We start from the raw sequence: 23,306 nt of genomic DNA on the forward strand, positions 1-23,306 counted from the left end.
ATTCATCCCAAACTCGCTCTTTCACAGAAGCTGATATTTCTGTTGCAAAATTATTTTCCTTTGCTCTGAGTGACCCCAAGTCTGCTTCTCCCCCACCACCCTAGGTGTCAGACTTCCAAAGGTGTGGGCTGTGTCTTATTCATTGTCCTGGTCCCTACAGCGGCAAGAGCACGCTGGCAGTGGGCAGGGCAGGAGACCCGGGCATGCTTCGTGAAGAGAATTCTCTGGGCTATGAAGTCGGCAGCATGCTGTAGGGCAAACTTCAACCAGGCTGTGGGAGGAGAGCTCAGTGGGGCACAGAGAAGATGGGTGTTGCCAGTGAGGGTGCTGGTGACTTGGCCACAAAAAGCTGGGAGAATGGGTTCTTACCAGCCTCCTCTCCTTCCTTCATGGACTGCTCTATGGCAGCCCTGATGCAGAGCTCACGGGCCCGGATCCCTGGGACGTTGTTGCTGTCAGATACAGCTTCCAGCACAATGGAGTCGATGCTCAGGCAGGCCGCGTTGTAGTACTTGGCCATGCTGATGGCGGTGGCTGACTTTCCTATCAAAAAGACGAGGGGGTTGAATTTAATGGTGCTCATTTGCTCAGTGTCCCACACAGAAAAGGTCTCAAGAACAGAGGTCCCTGCAAAGTGATCTCTCTGAGTGCTCTGCCTCCTTCCCATGTGGCTGGAGGTGTCAGCAGCAAAGAGAAGGAAGACCTCAGCCTGGAGTCAGGGCCGTGGGTCTGATTCTAACCCTGCCACCGATGTGTGCGTGCTGTGGCAATCTGCATCCTCACTGGGTTTTTCCTCAGTTTAAAAAACAGATTCTTTTTTTCTTTTTTTTGAGATGAAGTCTCACTCTGTCACCCAGCCTGGAGTGCAGTGGGGAGATCTATGCTCACTGCAACCTCCACCTCCCGGGTTCATACGATTCTCCTTCCTCAGCCTCTCGAATAGCTGGGATTACAGGTGCCCACCACCATATCTGGCTAATGTTTTGTATTTTTAGTAGAGATGGGGTTTCACCATGTTGGCCAGGCTGGTCTTGAACTCCTAACCTCAAGTGATCCACACGCCTTGGCCTCCCAAAGTGCTAGGATTACAGGTGTGAGCTACTGCACCCGGTCTGTTTAAGAACCAGGTTCTATCAGATGATCTTTAAAATACTTTGTAGTTCTTCCTGTCTCTGATTCTAACAGGAAGCCTTTTTTATTTTAAAGAATAACTTGTGTTGATTTCTTTTCTCATTTCAAGGTACTTTCATTCAAAAAAAAAAAAAAAGAGCTGACAATTCAGATATAACAGACAAGAGAAAAGAAAAAAAAAATCCATCATCCACTCATTCAGGGATAGTACAGTTCGCCTATGGTGGCTAAGTACACACGTAACTGTATTTCTTATAAAAAAAGAAATAGGTTATGTGGTAGGCTGAATAAGGGCTCCCCCAAAGATTTCCACATCCTAATTCCTGGAACCTGCAAATATGCTACCTTCTAGGGTAAAAGAGACTTTGCAGATGTGATTAATCTACAGATCTTGACATGGGGGATTAGCCTGGATTATCCGACTGGGCACAATGTAATCACATGCGTCCCCATGAGAGGAGAACAAGAGGGTTGGAGTCAGAGCAGGTCAATCGACCATGGAAGCAGCAGGAGAGACTGGGAGATGCTATGCTGATGGCTGGGAAGGAGGAGGAAGGGGCCAGGAACCAAGGGATGCAGGCAACATTTCTAGAAGCTAGAATAGACAAGGAAACGGATTGTACCCCAGATCCTCCAAGAAGGAACACAGCCCTGCTCACCCATTTTAGACTTCTGTCCTCCGGACCTATGAGAGTATAAATTTGCATTATGTGAAGCCATGAAGTTTGTGGTCACTTGCTATATTAGCAATGGGACACTAATACAAACTACACACCACGAGTATGGCACCCTTTCTCATGTAAAATGATATACCATGAACAACTTCCTATTCATTCAATACACCTGTATGACACTGTTTTTACTGTGGTAAAATATACATAAGAGCTATCACTTAAATCATTTCTAAGTATATGGTTTAGTGGTTCTAAGTACATTCACATTGCTGTGCCCCCATCACCTCCATCCACCTCCAGAATGCTGTCATCTTCCTGAACTGAAACTCTGTACCCATTAAACTGTAACTCCCCAATACGCACCACTCTCCCAGCCCCTTGGAAACCATCATTCTGTTTTTCTTTCTGTCTCTACGAATTTGACTAACCTGGGTACCTCATCTAAGTGGAGTCATACAGTGTTTATCCTTTTGTGACTGTCCTATTTCACCTTGCATAAGGTCCTCAAGGTTCTTCCGTGTTGTAGCACATGTCAGAATTTCCTTCCTTTTTTTTTTTTTGAGATGGAGTCTTGCCCTGTAGCCCAGGCTGGAGTGCAATGGCATGATCTCGGCTTACTGCAACCTCCGCCTCCTGGATTCAAATGATTCTCCTGCCTCAGTCTCCTGAGTAGCTGGGATTACAGGCACCTGCCACCACACCCGGCTAATTTTTGTATTTTTAGTAGAGACGGGGTTTCACCATGGGGGCCAGGCTGGTCTCGAACTCCTGACTTCATGATCCACCCACCTGGACCTCCTAAAGTGTTGGGATTACAGGCGTGGGCCACCACGCCCTGTCCATTTCCTTCCTTTTTAAGGCTGAATAGCATCACATTGTACCATATTGTTTTTTCCATTCAGCCACTGATGGTCATTTGGATTGTTTCCACCTTTTGGCTATTGTGACTAATGCTGCTATGAATATGGGTGTACAAGATGCTGTTTTTAATGGCAATAAAATTCACTATATAGATGTACTGTGGCCTGATTAACCAGTCCCCATACCGAATGTTACAGTTGCTCCCGAGTTCCTATTACAGCATACAGTGCTGCAGTGAACATTCAAGCAGTTCATCTTGTCCACATCATTAATTATTTTTCCTAAGAAATTTTTAGAAGGAACATTGCCAGGTCAGAGTCTGCACATATATTTCTTTCTCTTTTAAATAATTTAATGTCTTGGATTTTTTTCTCTAATATTTTAATATTTTAAATTATGGAAAGAATACAATTCAAACAATTCAGAGATGTATACATTCCAAATGAGGTGTCTTCCCTCTCCTTCTTAATCCCCTCTCTGAGGTCAGCAATTTAACAGTTTGGGGATAATCCTTAAGTATATGGATTATAAACAAAAGAGTCTCTTATTGTCTTCAAAAGTTATATGTGCTAACTTCACCATAAACAAAAGGGGCAAAATAACTTATACTGATCAGTCTGATTTTGACATAGACTGTTAAGCTGTTCTTCATGAAGATTCTGTGAAAGCTGTAAGGTTCCATAAAAATGCCAGGCTTGTTATTACTGTAGTTCACACTCTAATAGGCTTTTCACCTGCAGATGGAAAGTGACTGAGCCTCCACTGGACAGGGCTGGTGGCTCTTTCCAGGTCAGTGCATTTTTAGTGTTAACTCTCCAGTTGTCTGCAGTTTCTGCGGGTCCATCAACCATCCTTCTGTCATTCCTTTTAGTGCAACCGAAAATGGCCTGAGCCTCTGCAGGTGTGTGTGTGTGTATGCGGGGTCTTCAAAACATTTCCAGTTATGTTCTTACTTGACTTGTTTGATTTCTGCCTGTTGCCCACAGATCTGGCCTTCTACTTTTTAGGTCCTGGTTTACAACTTCTCAAGGAAAGGTTCTTCAAAGGAAGGGGTAATGAATTGTGACATTTTAAGATTCCTGGGCCTCTCAGTGATTAGAACATCAAAAATGCTCCATAAATGTTGTCTGTATGAGTGATAGTAATTGGGTCAGAACAAGATTTCACGGCCCTTCGTCAAGTAAGCTGAAGCTGATAGAGGTGGCAGGGCATCCTCCCAACATCCCTCTACTCTGCCGCTTTCTAACTGGGTGACCTTGGGCAGACGTCCTTGAATTTCTCTGAACCTTAGCTGCCTATAAGGTAGGGGAAGTCAAATTCTCTTTTCTGAGTGGTTCTGAAGTTTGAATAGACAAATGGATGGGAAGGAGCTCTGTAAACTGCAAATTACTATACAAATAAGATTTTTTTTTCCATTGTAGGTGATTTTGCTCCTTTGGGTTGATGGTGAAGTTAGCATATGTAATTTTGGAGATAATAAAGGATTCTTTAACAAGAATCCTTTGTTTATCAAGGGCTCACCCCTTGACTGGTTTATGGTTAGGAAAATATTTATTGAGAATATTTACCATGTGATGGAAGCTTCTTTTCAATGAGGATTCACACTGCAGATATTGTTATAATTGTGAATGCTAATAGTCATCATAGTAATAAAAATGGTAACATCAGCAGCTTTTTGAGTATTTACTATGTGCCAAGTATTGAGATAAGCATTTTATATAAATGTTCTCATCACATTCTCATGACTACCCTATAAAATAGATAGTGTTAATACCACTTTACGGACAGGGAAACTGAGCACAGACAACTTAATTTTCCCAAAGGTACACAGATATAAACGTGTAATCGCTACCCTATGCTGCTCCTCAAATAAAGTCATTAGTATTTGCCATGACCACACAGCTGATGTTGCCACTCTGGAAGCCGCAGAGTTTACAGAGAAGACATGACTGCTGGTCTTAACCTCCCCTCAGAATTGGTGCATACCTGATAAGGGTGTCCCATGAATGATAATGGCGATGCCTTTCCGGTTCTTGGCCAGGCGGCCTTCTGCAGAAATGTCAATGCCCAGGTGGCGAGCGATTGCTTTGCTCACTGGGTTGTTTTCTACCTCTCCAACTTCCTCCATGGAGTGGCTGTCAATGCTCTGAAGCTTGTCAGCTGCAAATTTAAAATATATGCTGTGTGCACACATGGCATGGATGCTACACAGCCAGAATTTACATGGGTACTGATGGAAATGGGAATGGATATTTCTTTTTAAGTGCTGTTTTTTTTTTTTTTTTTTAATGGCAAACATTGCAGCAGTCCCCACTTGTAGTATATGAGAAGGCCCTTTTGGGCTAATAATTTGTTTATAGCTACTAACATTTATAGCTAATAATTTGTTTAGAGCTTCTAAAATAAAAAAAAAAACAGATTTTTTGACTCTACTTTTATTTTGGGGAATCTCTCTTGCTGAAAAGTAGAAAGGACATTTGTGTGGAGAGCAGGATGGCTTACAGTGGCAAAATACTAGAAATGAGTGAAATCTGCAGCATTAAGGGAAATGGCTGAATAAATGATAGCAAATTCCTATTATAGAACCAATACACAGCAGCTATTAAAATGATGACTTCGGTATCAGAGACTAGTCAACTATAGCCCACAGGCCAAATCTGTCCTGCTGCTCGTTTTCGTAAATAAAGTCGTATAGGAAAACAGCCACATCCTTTGATTACATCTTGTCTTTGTCATCATCGCCACCCTCCAAAGGCAGGGTTGAGTAGTTTCAGCAGAGACTGTATGGCCTTCAAAGCCCAAAATATTTACTATCTGGCCTTTTATGGGAAAAGTTTGCCAAACCTTGATTTATCAAATGCATTGGCCTAGAGGAACGTCTAGAAAAAAGCAAGTTGCAGGATCCTATGTGTATGAATAGTTTGTAGAGTAGTGTGCAGCCAGATACATAGTCATCACACATATATTCAGTGTTTTAATAACAAAACTAGGATGACACTCTGAATTTTGTTCTGTAACTTGCTTTTCACATAATACATCTTGGACATCTTTCCATTTACTTGAATACAGGTCTAGCTCATTCTTTTTTTTTTTTGAGATGGCATCTTGCTCTGTTGCCAGGCTGGAGTACAATGGCACCATCTCAGCTCACTGCAATCTCCGCCTCCCGGGTTCAAGTGATTCTCCTGCCTCAGCCTCCCAAGTAGGTGGGACTACAGGAGTATGCCACCACGCCTAGCTAATTTTTTGTATTTTTAGTAGAGACGGGGTTTCATTGTATTAGCCAGGATGATCTCGAACTCCTGACCTTGTGATCCGCCTGCCTCAGCCTCCCAAAGTGCTGGGATTACAGGCGTGAGCCCCCTCGCCCGGCATAGCTCACTCTTTTTAAACAGCTGCTAAATAACTCCCACTGTATGGCTTTGTCACAATTTCACTAGTTCCCTACTGATGGGCATTTAGATGGTTTTCATGTTTTTTCATCCTAAGCATTGTGGTATGCTTTATTCTCTGTGGGATGTCCAGGGTCAGCCCTGGAAGAGCCCAGCCATGGGGAGCAGAGTCAGGGTGTATGAGGTGGGGAAGGCTGCTGAGAGAGACCAGGAGCCACTTGGGGGCCCGTCATTATAGCCAGGTTGGATTAATTATGAGGCATGGAGCCAGGAATTTCTGTCTTTAATCTCAGTTTTGCCATTACATGCTCCTGATTTAATTTACTCACCTGGTTGATGAGGGCTATGAATGACGACTTAACTCCCTAAAGATCTCCTGAGCCTCGCCCATGATTCCTATTCTGGGGGTGGGCACAGGACAAGGTTGCTTATGCCTTGTCATGGTTTACAATGACCAGCAAACGGCCCCCATGAACCTAGTTTCACTGAATCTAATTTTCTAAATATGGTTCCAACATCTTGTAAAACTTGGGGAAAATAAATGCCAGAAAATGGGCCCATAATGCCGGGAGGTCAAGAGAAGAGCTCTCTAATGGTCCAACTGGGGGGACACTGGGGAGAATGTCCCCCATCCCCATTATGTTTCTCTAAACACCTCCCAGTCTGCCGGAATCTTAGCATGAAAGATTCAGGCCTTCATTTAGTCTACTTGAAACACAAATTACTGTGACAAGAATGTATTGTATGCTAAGCTCATCAGCCAACTCTCAAGCTTGTATCCTAGTGTGAGCAGCAGATCAGAGCTTCTCCAGAGGGCAGCTGTGGTGGGCAGGGCAAGATGGGCTAGGAGCCATACTAGGAGGCTTGGAGGAAGTGAAAAGGTACTGAATATTGTCTTCCTACTTCTGCTTGGAGAGAGCTAGTATCAAAACATTAAAATGCTCGGTTACTTTGGAACATGATTTTTTCCAGGCTTTCCTCATCCTCCTCTTCCTCTAGATAGGTTTTGGACTCAACCAACAGGGCGTGCCACTCTTCCAGGTTGGATGTGACAGAGATCCCTCGGCTCAGCGATGTCCTCTTCGTGCTGTTAGAGGTTCCTTGATCTGATGAGGTCATATCTTCCTCTTCTGCCAAGGAGCAAAGGATGAAAACACCAGGGGAAGAGTTAGGAGGGGGACAAGGGAGATGGGGGCAGAAAAGGAAAAAAAAGATGAAGAGGAGATTCACCATACGGGTTCCCATCACCCTGGACCATTCAACCCAAATAAACAAGAACTGCAGTCAGTTGGCTATTCCTCAGTCTCTCTGTGTACAGTGTTTCTACATTTTGACATTTGTTTAGGAACTAAAATCATACATTTGCTTAGAAAATGTGGAAAACTCAGAGGAGTCAAAAATGATGGAATTCAGCTACAAAAAGAGGTGGAGATAGACAAAGAAATGGTGACAGAGAAATTGTACTAAATTTTATCATACCAGCACAGGAGAGTTGCAGCCTCTCAGACTTTTAATTTTTAATTGTTTGAAACTAAGCTTGAGGTTTTATTGTACATACTGATGTGTAGCCTGCTTTCCTCTTTAATTTATCATGACCATTTCCTGTGTCATCATTAGGGACAGCTATCCTTTCATTGGCCCAACACCTTCCTCATTGATTGCCCCTTGTTCTATAGCATTTCAGGGGTGCAATGGGCTGTGATTGTATGAGGTGACCCCCCTACTACAGGGCAAGACATTCTCTTTGTCACACAAGGTAGAAATTGAGCCTGAGGGGTTGCAGTTCTCTTGTGAATGGTGGCCGTGTGACTTGGGGCTGCGGGCCTTCCCTGGAAGGAAGGGAGGCAGAGAAGGACGATCTATAGCGTGAGAGCAGAGCGAGTAGAGACAGGCAATGGTGAGCAGGGCGTGCGCCTTTCTGGGTTCCCTCTGCACCCACTGATCCTGGCTTAGACTGCCTTCCATTGGGCCAAATAGATAAGTGAGCCCACAGTCATGGTGTCTGAGGAGAAGGGGAGCACCAAGGCCTTCTCTGCCTTTGGGAGGTCCTTTGTACGTTGCAGCCCTTGCCGCCCCTGCCTTGGGCTGCTGTGCAGTCTCTCTGATGGTGTGTCTCTCCTCGCACTCTCTTCATGACTGTGAGTTCTCAAAGGCAGGGATTCATTGCATTTTTTATTATTTTTTTCCCAGCACTTTTTTCACTATTTTTTTTCCCCACCACTTCAGTTCAGTGCTTGCAACACAGTGGGTCCTTGTGATGGGCTTAATCGTGTCCCTTCCCAATTCAGATGTGGAAGTCCTAACCCCCGAGTATCTCAGAATGTGACCGATTTGGAGATAGGGCCTTTAAAAAGGTAATTAAGGTAGGATGTGGTCACATGGGTGGGCCCTAATCCAGTAGGACTGGTGTCCTTATGGGGAGAGGAGATTAGGACACAGACACACACAGAAGTAAGACCAGGCGAAGACACAGGGACAAGACAGCCAACTGCAAGAAGGGATTCAGAAGAAAGCAACCTTGCTGACACTCAGCCTCGGACTTCTAGCCTTCAGATGTGGGAGAAAAGAAAATTCTGTTGGTTAGGCCACCCAGTCTGTGGCATTTGCAATGGCAGCCCTAGCAAACTCAAGGAACATGACTAGGAGATAGGGTGGGTGGCAGCTGCCTTCTCTCATCTTCTCCTTTTAAGCCAAACTAGTGGTCTCTGACTAGCTTCTATTTCCTGGACAATGAGACAGGTCTAATGGCACGAAAAATTACTCCATTCAATCCATTAATGCATTCACTCACACAGCACCCATTTCTTGGGCACTATTGGGTCAACTGCTGTTCCATGCACTGGTTTTACACGTGGGGAATATTTGATCAATGCCTTTACAGGGACTTCTTGGCTAATGGTGGAGGGAGCGTGAAGAAAATAATTACATGTATGACTGTTACACAGATGAAAGCAAGTAAGAACAACGTAGGTACCTTTCCAGGATGAGGTTACAGAGAAGCAGGAAAGAGAAGACGCATCCTCATAAGTCACACAGTCCCACAAGTCAGTGAGGAACCTTTATGGGCAAGCACACAAGAGCCCCTGGGCAGATGATGGGATAACTCAGGGGTGGTGGGCCAGAAAGGGCACCATTCTGAGAGCACAGGACAGCTCTGTGATTGGAGTTTGGCCTGAGGACTATGGAGGGGTTGGTCTTTTGCTTGAGGGAATGCCCACCCCCTGCTTTTAGAGCACCAATTTCTACCTTTCTACATTACTTTGCCTCACCTAGGTCTACCCAAAGGAGGCAGTGGTTACCATCATGGACTCTGGAGTCGGAGAGCCCTGGGCTGGAATCCTGATTCTGCCACTTAAAACTGTGGACCTGGCCTCTCTGTGCTTCAGTTTCTCATCGGTACATGCAAAGCCCTCAATGTGGCATCCAGCAAGTGTTATTCCATCTGTATTAGCAGTTTTTAGGTTGTACTACCCAAATTGGGCCCTAGTGACAGCAGAATGTGTTCCAGCCTATGCATCCATAAAATGGGGATAACACAACCCATTTTGTAAGGGTTAGAAATAAAATACACAAGGCAGACAGCACCTGCCCGGCACCTGGCAGGTACTCAGAAATGGGTTGGTTCCATGGCAGGGGTAGTTCAGGGGTGCGAAGGCAACGGTTAGTGCCAGGGGTTCTCCATGTTGAGTTCTCACCATTCTCCTGTGCCAGATTCTCCAGATATTTCACCCTCATCTGCTCCTCTTTTGACTTCTTCATCTCCTTAAAGTACTCGTACAGTTCTGGGGGCAGCTTCTCTCCAGGGTTGCGGGGAGGCAGCAGCAGGGTGTTGTAGGAATCATAGCCCTTCAGCTTCCGCAAGATCTGCTCGAGGGGAGAACGGGAACCCTGTTGGTCTCACTAGGAATCTCCCTGCAGGTCACTGATTTTGTAAAACTTCTGCTCCTGCCTGAGGCTGAGACTTATACAAATACTTTCTGGATTTCAAAGAGTGGGGCCCTTTGGAGAGGTCTCAGAAGTAGGGCTGAGCTCTGAGCCTGTGGGGATACATGGATCTTTATTTTGCTCCATTTCAGCCTAGGCATTTCACATGTGGAAATAAATTTTCTTCTTGTTTTAAGAATAATATATACTCTTTTCCTTTTTTTTCCCCCATGACAAAAGTTCAGAACTCCATTATCTACCTTGAGTGACACATTAATTCTTAAACAATATTGTGGTTAGCAATTTTACACTAAGTAAGGGTATGGTCTCATACATAGAGGATCCAAGGAAAAAAAGAGGTAAAATAGTAGTAAGTATGTGCACGTGTGCACACGTGTGTGAATGTGTACTAGGGCTGCCAGATGAAATACAAGATGCCTAGTTAAATTTGAGTTTCAGATAAACAATGAACAACTTTTATTTATTTATTTATTTATTTTTGGAGACAGAGTCTCGCTCTGTCGCCCAGGCTGGAGTGCAGTGGCCCGATCTCGGCTCACTGCAAGCTCTGCCTCCCGGGTTCACACCATTCTCCTGCCTCAGCCTCCTGAGTAGCTGGGACTACAGGTGCCCGCCACCACGCCCGGCTAGTTTCTTTTGTATTTTAGTAGAGACGGGGAATAACTTTTAGTATAAATATGTCCTGTGTAATATTTGAGACATACTAAAAAAATTTGTTATTTATCTGAAATTCAAATTTAACTAGACAGCCTGTATTTTTTTCTCCTAAATCTGGCAATACTAGTGTGTATGTGTATTTATAAGACACAGTAAAATTAAGTTTTAAAAAGCATTTATTTCTTCTACAACCTGATTTATTGGTAGCAAAAATCTGTTTTGTTAGATAATCCTTCTTCAGGATCCCCATTTTTAGTTATTTGAACACCACTGCCAATAAGTTCGATGTAAATATTTGAACACCACTGCTAATAAGCTCCATGTAAAATAAGATCCATGTAAATTCTAAAATTTACATGGAAGGGCAAAATTAAAGTATTAATGAAAAGGAATAAAAGATGGGTATTGCCCTACCAGATGACAAGCCTTATCAGGAAGCTGTAGTAATAGACAAAGTGGCAATGATGCTGGGACAGACACACTGACCAATGAAATAGAAGAGAAAGCTCAGAATTGACCCATTATTTATGGAACTGTGATAAAGGATACAGGTAGCATAGAGAATCAGTGGGCAAAGGAGGCAATATGCCAAAGACTGGCTGATGCAGGGCACAAAGGCCTGGCAAACAAGCAGCAACTGGGGCAACTCCAAAGGGCCAACCCAGCTCCGGAGCTTCCTGTGCAATTAGCTGAAGTCTCTGTTGCCATTTCATCACAGTTCATCTCGCTCTGCTCAACTCTGCTGTCCTATTCCTCACAGGTGTTCCTGAGACTGCCCCCAGGAAACCTCCCACATGCAAATCTCAAGTCTTAGATTGTGCTTTCCACGGAGCCTGACTCTCAACAGAAGGTGCTGTGCCCCCAGAAGCCACTAAGGATCTTATAAGAATCTGCCCCATAGGGGCAGGTTCCCATTCTGAGAAAAACTTCTGGGAGCAGACTGCAAACTAAGCGGGCTATCAACATTGGAAGCAAAGAAGACAGAAGATTCAAAGGTTGAGTCGGGGAGGGTCCAGAGGAAGCAGAATCCCCCCTCACCTAAGCCACCTTCAAATTCCTGACCCACAGAAAGCACAAGATGACAAACGTTTACTGTGTTAAGTTGGTAAGTTTGGGGCTAATTTATTATGCAGCAAATGATAACAAATACAGCGTTGGGCTTCATGGACAGCAATACCTTATGAGGAAACAATGGAGCATCACATTTAAAATAGTCAAGTCAAGAAAATGTAAGCCAAGAATATTGTATCTGATCTTCAAAAGTCACAGATAAATTGTTATGAATGTTTGAATACTCAGAGAATATCATTCCCATGATCCCTACCTGAGAAATCCACCAGAGAATGAACTGTAGATAATCCAGAAGTGATTGGAGAAGCTTCATTGTAAGGATTGGTGTTGGGCATTCAATATGCCTTAGTGTAAAACTAAGACTCCACGATGGAAATTAAGTCCTGACACCTTAATACTATAAGCTCTGACAATATAGATAAAATACAAGTAGCAAATATGGGGGAAGGGTACATGAGATGACTACTCAGCTGGTATTAACTGGAAATAAAGTCATTTTAAATTAGAGGATGGAAAGGGGAGAGGGAAAAAGAGATTACTAGCTAATTTTAATATTGCTCATAGGAGGGAATTAAGAGGCTGTTTCAAAGAGTAGGACACTAAGGTTATTAGACAAAGGTGTAGCTCAAGGTAGGGCAGCAGGGTGGGGAGCATGAGATGCGGATCTGGGGGAACTGCTGGAACACAGCACAGAGGCCTCACCATGCTTATGGATAATAGGACTCGGTAGTCTTACTATTAGTAGGAATATTGATATTACTATTTTGAAGCTATTTATTAATTATTTTATTTTATTTTATTTTGAGACAGGGTCTCACTCTGTCACCCAGGCTGGAGTGCAGTGGTATGATCTTGGTTTACTGCAGCCTCGACCTCCCAGGCTCAACTGGAACTCCCACCTCTGCCTCTCGAGTAGTTGGAATTATAGGCATGTGCCAGCATGTCCAGCTAAATTATTTTGTACCTTTTTTTTTTTTTTGGAGACAGAGTCTTACTCTGTCACCCAGGCTGGAGTGCAGTGGCACGATCTCAGCTCACTGTAACCTCCGTCTCCCGGGTTCACGCCATTCTCCTGCCTCAGCCTCCCAAGTAGCTGGGACTAAAGGCACGTGCCACCACGCCCGGCTAATATTTTTATTTTTTATTTTTTATTTTTTAGTAGAGACGGGGTTTCACCGTGTTAGCCAGGATGGTCTCGATCTCCTGACCTCGTGATTCACCCGCCTCGGCCTCCCAAAGTATTTTGTATTTTTTTTTGTAGAGATAGGGTTTTCTATGTTGCCCAGGCTGGGCTCAAACTCCTGAGCTCAAGCAGTCCTTCTGCCTTGGCCTTCCAAAATGCTAGGATTATGTGTGTACAACTGTGCCTGGCTAAATGTATATTTTATAAGATAAATTGATAAGTAAGTTTATATCCATGATTTTCAAGAGAAAGCAGAAACAAATATATCATCAAAGAATTTAGATAAAATCCTATAATCTTAAATTGGGATTTGAAACACCATATGTGTTATGATTTTTTTCCCCTCTTAAAAATCACATTTCCTAGTTCTATTTACTAAAAAGACCTAGAAAGTCACAATCCAGTGGTCCAGACTGTGATCTCTAAATGCCATTTCATACTAAAAGGAACAAGGGCTCCTTGGAAAAATGATTGGCTCCAGATCTGGGCAGGAAATGAACCTGTCAAGTCTGGGACATCTTAGGAGTGTCCTCCCTGCCAGTGGGTAACAAGACCTCCCCTCCCCTCTAAAACTGTTAGTAAAGCCCATGTAGGGAGCCTGGACTTCCACGTCCATTTGATGGTAAAGAAATGCCCCTCTTCCCCTCTGCTGGGGTGGTGTCAGATGAGGTCTAGTGGAGAGTCAGAACTTTTGTCATTACCCAGTGGTCCTGGATAATATGGCTACCCCTCTACCTTTCCATGCAGAGTCTGTGGAGGCTGTGTGGAGAGTAGCAACAAGGCACTCCTGCCTCTCCCAGCCAGGAAGGTATCAATGGAGGCCTTGCAGACAGCCAGAAATACCACTCCTGCCCAGCAGTAATGAAGAGCTCCTCCTACTGTTTGTCAAAGAAGGCCAAGGAGGGAACCTAGACTATTACCTGCATCTGACAGTAAGAAGGCAGTGGCCGGGCGCGGTGGCTCAAGCCTGTAATCCCAGCACTTTGGGAGGCCGAGACGGGTGGATCACGAGGTCAGGAGATCGAGACCATCCTGGCTAACATGGTGAAACCCCGTCTCTACTAAAAATACAAAAAACTAGCGAGGTGGCGGGCGCCTGTAGTCCCAGCTACTTCGGAGCCTGAGGCAGGAGAACGGCGTAAACCCAGGAGGCGGAGCTTGCAGTGAGCTGAGGTCTGGCCACTGCACTCCAGCCCGGGCGACTGAGCAAGACTCCATCTCAAAAAAAAAAAAAAAAAAGAAAGAAGGCAGTGCTCCCTTCTCCTTGCCCAAGTTGTTTCAGAAAAGGCCAATTAAAACAAAATTTAAATAAGGTCCAGAGTCTCATAACATAATACCAAAAATGCCCAGGTTTTAACTAAAAATCCTTCATCATAGTAACAAACAGGAACATTTCAGCTTGAATGATAAAAGAAAATGAATAGATACCAACTTCAAGGTAATAGTGATATTAGTTATCTTTCAGAGATTCTAAAGTAGCCATCATTGTAATGCTTTAGTGAACAATTATGAACATACTTGAAGCAAATAAAAAAAAGAAAGTCTTAGCAAAGAAACACAAGATATAAAAAAGAACTAAATGAAAGTTTTAGAACTTAAAAATACAGTTACCAAAATAAAAGCTCACTATGTGGGCAGAATGAAATGGATGGAGAAGAGAATCAGTGAACTTGAAGATAAAATAACAGAAATTAACTTACTCTGGATAACAGATAAAATAGTCTTAAAAAAAAAAAAAGAAAAGAGCCTTAAAGAACTATAAAACGGTAACAAAATATCTGAGTGTTATTTGAGCCCTGGAAGGAGAGCAGAAAGAGCATGAAGCTGAAAAAGGTACTCAAATGAATAATGCCTGAAAAATTTCCAAATTGGAAAGAAGATAAAGATCAACAGATTCAAGAAACTCAGCAAATCCCACACTGAATAAACCAAAAGAAATTTATGCCAAGACACATTATAGTCAAACTTCTGTAAACTAAGACACAGAAAAATTCCTCAAAGAACTGAGAGAGAAATGAAATCTTCCCTACAGAGGAAAAAAAATAATTCAAATAACATTGAATTTCTCATCAGACCACGGAGGCCAGAAGAAAGTGGCATATATTCCAAGGGATGAAAGAACCGTCAGCTCAGAATTTTATATCCAGTGAACAAATCTTTCAATGATGAGGGGGGAGGTCAAGGCATTCTCGAAGGAAAACTAAGAAATTTCTATCCGCAGGCATACCCTAACAGCAGAGCTAAAAGTAGCTCTCTAAACAGGAAGTTAATAATAAAAGAAGAAATCTTGGCATATCAGAAAGGAAGAAAGAACAGAAAGAGTAAAAAGAGAGACAAATATAATACATTTTCCCTTTCCTCTGGGGTCTTCAAATGTTTGTTCAGCAGTTGAAACAATAATTATAGTGCTAGCTAATATAAGAAAAATATTTAAGACAGTTATATTAAAAATCGGAAGGCTGAAGGGAGTTAAATGGATGAAAGTTTTCTAAATTACACTAGAACTGGTAAAACGTCAATACCAGTTGATTATAATGTTATGTGCAGATAACGTAATACCTATAGCAATAACTAAATGAGCTATACAAAGAGATACACCCAAAAAATACTCTGAGTAAATAAAAAAGGAATTTTAAATTACGTTGAAGTAACTGACAGGAAAGTAGGAAAAAGTAAACAGACCAAAAACAATACAACATGCGATGGTAGACTTAAGTCCTGACATAGCAATAATTACACTAAATGTAAACTGTCTAAATATATCAACTAAAGTCAGAGATTGGCAAAAGATATTTTTAAAAATGATCCAATTACATGCTGTCTACAAGTAACTCAATTTCAAATACAATGATATTGGCAAGTTGCTACGTATGGTTCTTTACTGTTTGAATTTTGACCATGAACATGCATTAGCTTTTCAATTAGCTGCTTAAAATGTCTAGGATTCTACTCAGGTCAAGGGAAGTAGCTCAGAAAAGGCTCTAAAGAAGTGATCACTAAATTGACAAGGAAGAATTCAAGGGGAAAAAGATGATAGGAAAGGCCAGGAGGATGTTATTGCATGCAGAGAAAAGAGCATGAGTACATAGCAGGGTCCAGCACGTGTAGAAAAACAGAGTTTGGCTTTGGCCTCTGCTCACCTTTTCTTCTATGAGATATTGCTGATCAAATTCTAAGGAATAAAACTCAATGGGGAAGTTGCAGGGATTCTTCACTATCACCTCGGCCTCGTCTCCAGGTGCACAAAGTAGCAGTGGCCCCAGATCCAGGACTGAAGGACTAAATTCCAGGCGTGGCTCTAGACCTTGCCCACGTGCCAGCAGGGTAAGCTTTTGAGCACTCTGGGCAATCTGAAACACCAGGGTTTGGCTGTAGAATTTCTGGAAAACATAAAAACAAAACAAGCATCTGAATTTATTTCCACTACATGTCATGTAAAACAAAACACCGCTGAGGGGAAAAAACTTATCTATTTAGATTAAGAGAGAAAACTTATAATAAAATTGCATAGGAGTAATTTACATTACTGAATTAATATAAGTACTGGGTATTTAGCATGGCAGGCATTGTACCAAGTGCTAGATATCAAATCCATTCTGGGCATCTAGCATTCCAGCACTTGTATCAAGTGCTTCATCATGTGTAGCAAGCCTTCTGAGTGTCACTGTCACATCCCTCGGATCTTCCAGTGTGCTCAGACTTCCAACTGCCACTGTCTGCGCCTCTGGGCCTACAGGTTCTCATTTCATGGACCCTGCTGCTCATGGGCAGGGGAGGGCAGGGCAGAAATGCCAGGGAAATGACACCATCTGGAATTAGTTATCAAGCAATGACTCTGGGGATTTCGGTAAAAAGACCCCAGCTCCCTTGCTCCCGAGGAGTGATGATTCTGAAGCGTGTGCTTTGCATATTTTCCCAGAGTTTGGCAGAATGCCAGAGCTGGGGCATTCAGTTCATCAGATACAATCACAACCAGATACTGGTCAATAGTGATATCATAACTACTCATATGTTTTCTCAAAATGGTACCCAAATCTACTTTCCATCCCATAGTTCCTAGTCTGATTTCACTGGGGAACCTATTAAACATGCAGATCCTCAGATTCCATCCCTAGAAACCCTGACTCTGTAGGGGCAGAGTAAGGCTGGGATTCAGTATTTTTAACCAGACGCCTAGGTTATTCTGGTATAGCTGGACTTGTGGCTTGGCTTGAGTGGAAATTAGGAAAATCACAATTTGAAGACCTCCTATGTTAGCTTGAAGGGGAAAAAGCAAATGGATGGAATATATACAGACATACACATAGATACACAATAAGATAAACTATTGGCTAAGAGGGGTTTCTATATAGTTATGGGCTTAGTACCTTATGATTCAAACTTCTATATTTTAATTGCTGCTTATGGAAATCTTTCTAAAACATTTCATTCATTTTCTTGAGCATGTTATAATGCCTAAGAATTGTTGGTCTGGATGTCATTGATTTCTTGGCACTGCTGATGTTGATGATGATGCAGATATATGGATTATATGGCCTGCAGGGCTAACCAATTCCTTGTATACAGCTAATAAATTTCTCTCTTAATTGGTGGAAACATTTTATTAACTTTGACCAATTCCAACTCAACATTCATGAAACTGCTTGAACAAATCTAGTTTTTTTTTTTTTTTCTTTTCTTTTTTTTTTTACTATATTTCCCTCATTAAGTAATGGAAAAAATCCACAATCTTGAGTAAACCCTTTTAAAATGTTAAGACTCTTTAAGAATGACAAACATATTGCTAATTTTCTTTTAAACGGACTGGGAAGATTTTGATAATGATAAAAACATGGGTTTTATTTTAGAATGAGATAGGAAGTTGTTTGTTTTTTCTCTTTCTCACTGAAGGTGCTTAAGCACTTCCTCAAAGCGATTACAAGGAAAATGGGAGTTAACCATAGCTCTTCTATAAAACACAGATCAATTTTTCTTTTAAAATAACAGAATAGAGAAAAATATATTTCCCAAGTGCCTTAGGTTTTGAATAAAAGTCTTTCCAGTGCAACCTCTTGAGATTCTCTCTGGTTCTAGGATTTTACTAATTTTACTATGTTCCTGATCAGAAGTAGCTTTGAGTTGATGATGTTCACAAAAGAAACATTTATGGGGCTCCAGGAGGCCATCTACCGGGACGTACTTCTCACGACTACTGATGATGATAGTTATTGAGAGACTTACTTACATAGAGCAGCATGCTGTGTACTTTATTCAATACTGTGCGTTTAATCTTCAAAATGACCTCAGGAGGTAGTCATTACAGGTTGACAATAAGTTATCTGAAACCCAGGGGCCAGATACTTTCAAATTCAGATTTTTTAAAATAGTAAACACAGTGTATATACCCTATGTTACCTAATACCCTCAGCAGGGTCTGGGACAGGTCCCCTGTAATCAAACACATTAATGGTTGGTGGCAAGGCTTGACTCTGAAAACTAAGTGGTACAAATAAAGGTTAAATGGTCTCATGTCAATTCAGATGAGATTTTTCTGCCAAATGAGTTTTGGTCCGAAGCTTATGAAATCTCAAAACCCCCACCCCCAGTTTTGGATCTTATTGGGTTTCAGAATTTCAAGAAGGGACTTTTGATATACAATATTACTATTTTTAATTTTATTTATGAGTGAACTGAGACTGAATGAGGCTAAGTAATTTCCTCAAAGACACACAGCATGTAAGTGTGCAGAGGCAGAAGGCTACTAAACTCGGCCTTCTGATAAAAATTGATATTTTAGTCTGATGATTCCAGACCACCAGGCCACACAGCTCCTATGTAAACCAGAAGTGCTTGAGATGCCATATTCAGAAATGCCAGGCACAGGTCACTCAAAGCTTCCCTTGAGACCCAAACAAGCATGGACTTTGAGTAAAGCTCAAAGAGGTCCAGAGAACCGAAATGAAGCCACGTTTCTTTAAAGCTCACCTCTTCTTTTGGCATGAATTTCACCTGCACGTTGGACTTCTCACCAGGATCCAGGACTCCAGAAATGGGCTGGATTTCGAAGATCCGTGTCTTTGGCTTTAATTCAGCACGTAGTTTCTGTCTTAAGTACTTCGGCATGTGTTTCTCCAGCTGGTTTATACATATTAGACAATTAGATCACCTTCTATGGAAAATGAGCTCATTTACCTTCCACTCACACAACCCACATTTCCTGAGTACCTCTCAGGTGTCAGGGAATGTGTAGATACCAGAGGTACAAAGATGAATAAGACATTCCACCTGACAGTATGGCCTGATAGGACCTCAAGCGCTGGGCTAAGGGCCCAGGTTTTATTCAGGAGGCAACTGTTGCCACTGAGTCTTTGAGCAGGAGGTTGAAATGATGAGCGCCAAGGCCTAGAGTTACAAATCTGGCTGAAATGGAGATGGAGAAAGGAGGACCAATGGGCCACAGCTCATTTACCTTGTCAACAGGCTTTTGGCTCTGGACAAACCATTCACAAGGCACTTGGAGATGATTGGAAAGCTGAATAGTTTCCACCAGGCACTGTCCACACTGAATTGTGGCAAAGTCCACTTTTCCATGAGAGAGAGTCATGGTTGGAATGGTCACCTTGGCTTGGACACGGATGTGAACTGTTGGCCCTCCAACCACCTGGAGAGGGTATAAACTGCAGTCATCATGTGGCATGGGGTTGGGGAAAACAAGAATCACAGGTCTGACATAATAACTGGATTATCTTAGGGCGATCACAAGCAGAGCTGGAAACCTGCAGGGCCGGGTGGGCCCAGTGGTGCCTTGTACCTTGATGGGCAGAATGACTTCTTTGCTTCCAACAGGAAGATTGGCCCCCTGTGAGTCAAATCTCACTTCAAATATTTCCGTTTCACAATGAGGCAGATTCTTTACACGATCTAGCTTGGTACTGAATCCTGGACCAAAACAAAAAATATTTCTTAGTGGGAAAGAGAAACAGCGAACAAGAGCTGCTCTAGAGAAAGCCCCCACTGGGTCAGAATGACTGCTCAAAGGATCACTGAATAGCCCAAGAATCCTTTTAGCTGATTCCAGAGGCACAAATGCTGTTCCAGGAGGACAGTACTGATGGGTTCCTTGTGAGAAATGACCAAGTGCAATAGGAAAGGGTCTCCCCAGCCTGGGTACCTGTCTCATGAAGGACACGCTTGTCTGCATGGAACGACACTGGAAAGTGACTGTTGTTGGTGATCTTGATGATGTGGGTTCGGACGTCGCCAAGGATGATGTAGCCAAAGTCCAGGATGTACTCTGGCAGCTGGACTCTGAAATGGTTAATAGACTTACTAGTCACTTTCAAACCTGGAAGGCTACTTTTCCAAAAGTGAAAGAGTCTGATTTTTTTTTTTTTTTCTACCTCTTGTGCACAATTTTATTCTCCAGAGTGGAGAACAACGAATGGCTACCCAAAAGGAGACTAGAAACAATGTTAACTCTCCCAGAGATTCACATCGCTGTTTTGGCCATTATCTCAGAACACGTTCAGTGTGGGCCCTTATGGACCTGAAGCAGAGCCTGTCCATTCGACATAGCTGTATTGTTCTCACTTGAAGAGGCAGAAACCTGCCCGGCTGGCTTGATGCTAGGGGATGGCAGATAACTGAGATGAATGGATTTCATTCCGCGATGATCAGCCAGTGTTTCAGGGAGCATGCCACACGAGGCAGCACTGCTTGCTCTGCTACACTCTGAAACAAGCACAGCACAGAAGGGCGGTCACTGGAAACCACTCACTTGGCCAGTTTGCAGCGACTCCGATGGCTGAAGCAGGTGTCATCCATAGGATCAGGGGTGGTTGTTTTCTGATGTTCTAGGACATAGCTTTGGACTATAAGTCTTTCTACCTCCATCTGGAGATGAGCACTTACCTGAAGCAAGAAAGAGGAGCAAGTCAGCAAATTCTTTAGGAACATGCATTCTCAACAGGGACAATATCACCCCCAAAGAGGCAAAAATTAGCTCTTGGAGGGTGGTGGAAAATATCTTAAATATTACAATGATTTGTGACCCCCAAAGGGCTACAGAACAGAAACAGATACACAGTATGTTTAAGGCATTAAATTTTTCCTGGGAAGGGTGTGGGAGGGTAAGCAAATCAGTATATCCATACCATGGAATACTCAGCAGTAAAAGGGAATGAATTATTATTATTATTATTTTTTGAGACGGAGACTTGCTCTGTCGCCCAGGCTGGAGCGCAGTGGCGCGATCTCCACTCACTGCAAGCTCCGCCTCCCCGGTTCACGCCATTCTCCTGCCTCAGCCTCCCAAGTAGCTGGGACTACAGGCACCAGCCACTGCGCCCGGCTAATTTTTGTATTTTTAGTAGAGACGGGTTTCACCGTGTGAGCCAGGATGGTCTCCATCTCCTGACCTCGTGGTCTGCCCGTCTCGGCCTCCCAAAGTGCTGGGATTACAGGCGTGAGCCACTGCGCCCCGCTGGGAGTGAATTATTGAGGTGCACAACTTGAATGGATTATAAGGGCATTATGTGGAATGAAAAAAGTGAATCTCAAAAGGTGATGTGCTGTATGATTCCATTTATATAACACTCTTGAAATAATAAAAGGCTCAAGATGGAGAACAGATGAGCGGCTGCCCGAGGTAAGGGACAGGGAGAGAGGGGTGGGTGTGGTTATAATCTAGTCACATGTAAGGCCAAAAACAAATGGAAAATGAGACTTAGTTCTCCTTGTTGAAAATAAGGGAAGAGGCTTCTCCTCCTCCCCTTTGCTTAGAGTATTTAGGTTAGAACATCTGTAATTTTAAGTTCTTTGAAATGTTATCTCTTTGAAATGTAGATAAATCTTTTAAAAAGTGAAACAAGCCTCTTGCCAGCTTTAGGACCCAGAAGTGTCTTTCTCAAGGACCTGGGAACCATCTCTTTGACCTGTAATCAACAAGGAAGATGAAGTCCCTAGTCCCAGTCTCTGGGAGACGATGGGAGCCTAGCTTCCATGGGGCCCTGCTAGAGAGATAAGTTTGTTTTTCCTTTGTCTGGGAGAGGATGGGAGCCTAGCTTCCATGGGCCCTGCTAGAAAGAGAAGTTTGTTTTTCCTTTGGATAAAGCCAATTAGTTAACACAGTTGGTCACCTCAATTACCATGTCGATTTAGGATAAACTATGTGTGACAAATGATGGTGTCAAGTCCTCTTACTTGAGACTAGCCATTATTTACTCTGAGAACATGAAATGGCTTGGATCTGGTTGGCTCTATAGGAGGGGCAGACTTCATTCTGTCTTTGCAATCTCTCAGCAGATTGCCTGCGATGTGCATTACATTCTGGTTTAATGCTTATTCAATAATAAAATTGTTTTCTTTCTCTTCTACCTTTGTGGATAGATTTTCTGGGTTGGAAGAAGATTTTGTTTTTAATTTTATTTCCCCAGGAAGCATGAGGAATCCTTGTGGTAATGGAATAGTTCTGCATCTTAATTGCAGTGGTGGGTTCACAAATCTATATGTGATAACATTGCACAGAACTGCACCACACACATACACACACGCATAGAAAAGTGGTGAAATCTGAATAAGCTCTGTGGCCTGTACAGATGTCAATTTCATGGATTTGATGTTGTACTATAGTTATACGAGATGTTATTGTTGGGAAAACCCTTTTTTTTTTAAAATTCCCTGTAAATCTACAATTATTTCAAAATAAAAAGGTAAAAAGTACATATCAAACTATTCAAGGAGATTACATTTTATATATAACACATAAAAATATTTCATGGAGAGTATTAGGAAAAAAGGTCTAAAATGGATTTTTAGGGAGTGATAATGGAAAAGGTTGACAAATACTGTTTGCAAAGGGCTAATCCTTAGGTCTAGGGCCCAGCAGGGAAGGTTAATGTGTGCCATGGCCCAGTGAGGCACAGGAGGTGAGAGTGGAAGTGTGACAAATTGGGAGAGGAGCAGGGTCCGCTGACAGCCCTCCCAGTTGTCCGGATTCTAGAGCAACAAAGCCAACTCTGTACTTGGCTCCTGAGCCACGAGTGGTCCACCCTGCCCTACTCAAGGGGACCAGCTTGGCTCTGCACGTCCCATCATATTCACAGAAACCCCACCCCACTGCTCTCCTAGGCTTTGATAAGGTGCAGCCTGGGAAACCAGTAAGCAGGTAGAGACACACCATTGCTTCCAGTGGGCAGCCTGGGGCTGGCAGGAGAAGGCAGAGGCTAAGAGATCATCTTAGCAGCTGGGCAGGCCTGGGTTCAAATCCTAGCTCTGTGCTTGCCTTGGGACATGCACTTCACTTCTGTAAAACTAAAATTTAGATGACAGCGGCATCATTCTCCCCCCACCCTCATTGTGGGAGGATTTTACAAGACAACAGTGCAGGTTAACCGTGTGGCACAGGCTTAGTAT

The 23,306-nt window shown here is 42.9% G+C and overlaps 1 protein-coding gene across 1 annotated transcript in view; it reads right to left on the bottom strand.

The window, feature by feature from the left end:
• HYDIN (HYDIN axonemal central pair apparatus protein) overlaps window positions 1-23,306 on the bottom strand; it is a 442,332-nt gene that overhangs the window by 142,115 nt on the left and 276,911 nt on the right. Inside the window, exons 31-40 of the mRNA XM_017868754.1 lie at window positions 20,671-20,804; window positions 20,065-20,201; window positions 19,705-19,832; window positions 19,363-19,554; window positions 18,879-19,028; window positions 16,055-16,294; window positions 9,754-9,922; window positions 7,009-7,188; window positions 4,653-4,826; window positions 370-543 (exon numbers count right to left, since the gene is read on the bottom strand). Coding sequence (XP_017724243.1) covers window positions 370-543; window positions 4,653-4,826; window positions 7,009-7,188; window positions 9,754-9,922; window positions 16,055-16,294; window positions 18,879-19,028; window positions 19,363-19,554; window positions 19,705-19,832; window positions 20,065-20,201; window positions 20,671-20,804 — 1,678 coding nt within the window. The remainder of the gene's footprint in view (window positions 1-369; window positions 544-4,652; window positions 4,827-7,008; window positions 7,189-9,753; window positions 9,923-16,054; window positions 16,295-18,878; window positions 19,029-19,362; window positions 19,555-19,704; window positions 19,833-20,064; window positions 20,202-20,670; window positions 20,805-23,306) is intronic.

This window comes from Rhinopithecus bieti, unplaced genomic scaffold (assembly GCF_001698545.2).
Source record: "Rhinopithecus bieti isolate Rb0 unplaced genomic scaffold, ASM169854v2 scaffold_2574, whole genome shotgun sequence".
NCBI lineage: Eukaryota > Metazoa > Chordata > Mammalia > Primates > Cercopithecidae > Rhinopithecus > Rhinopithecus bieti.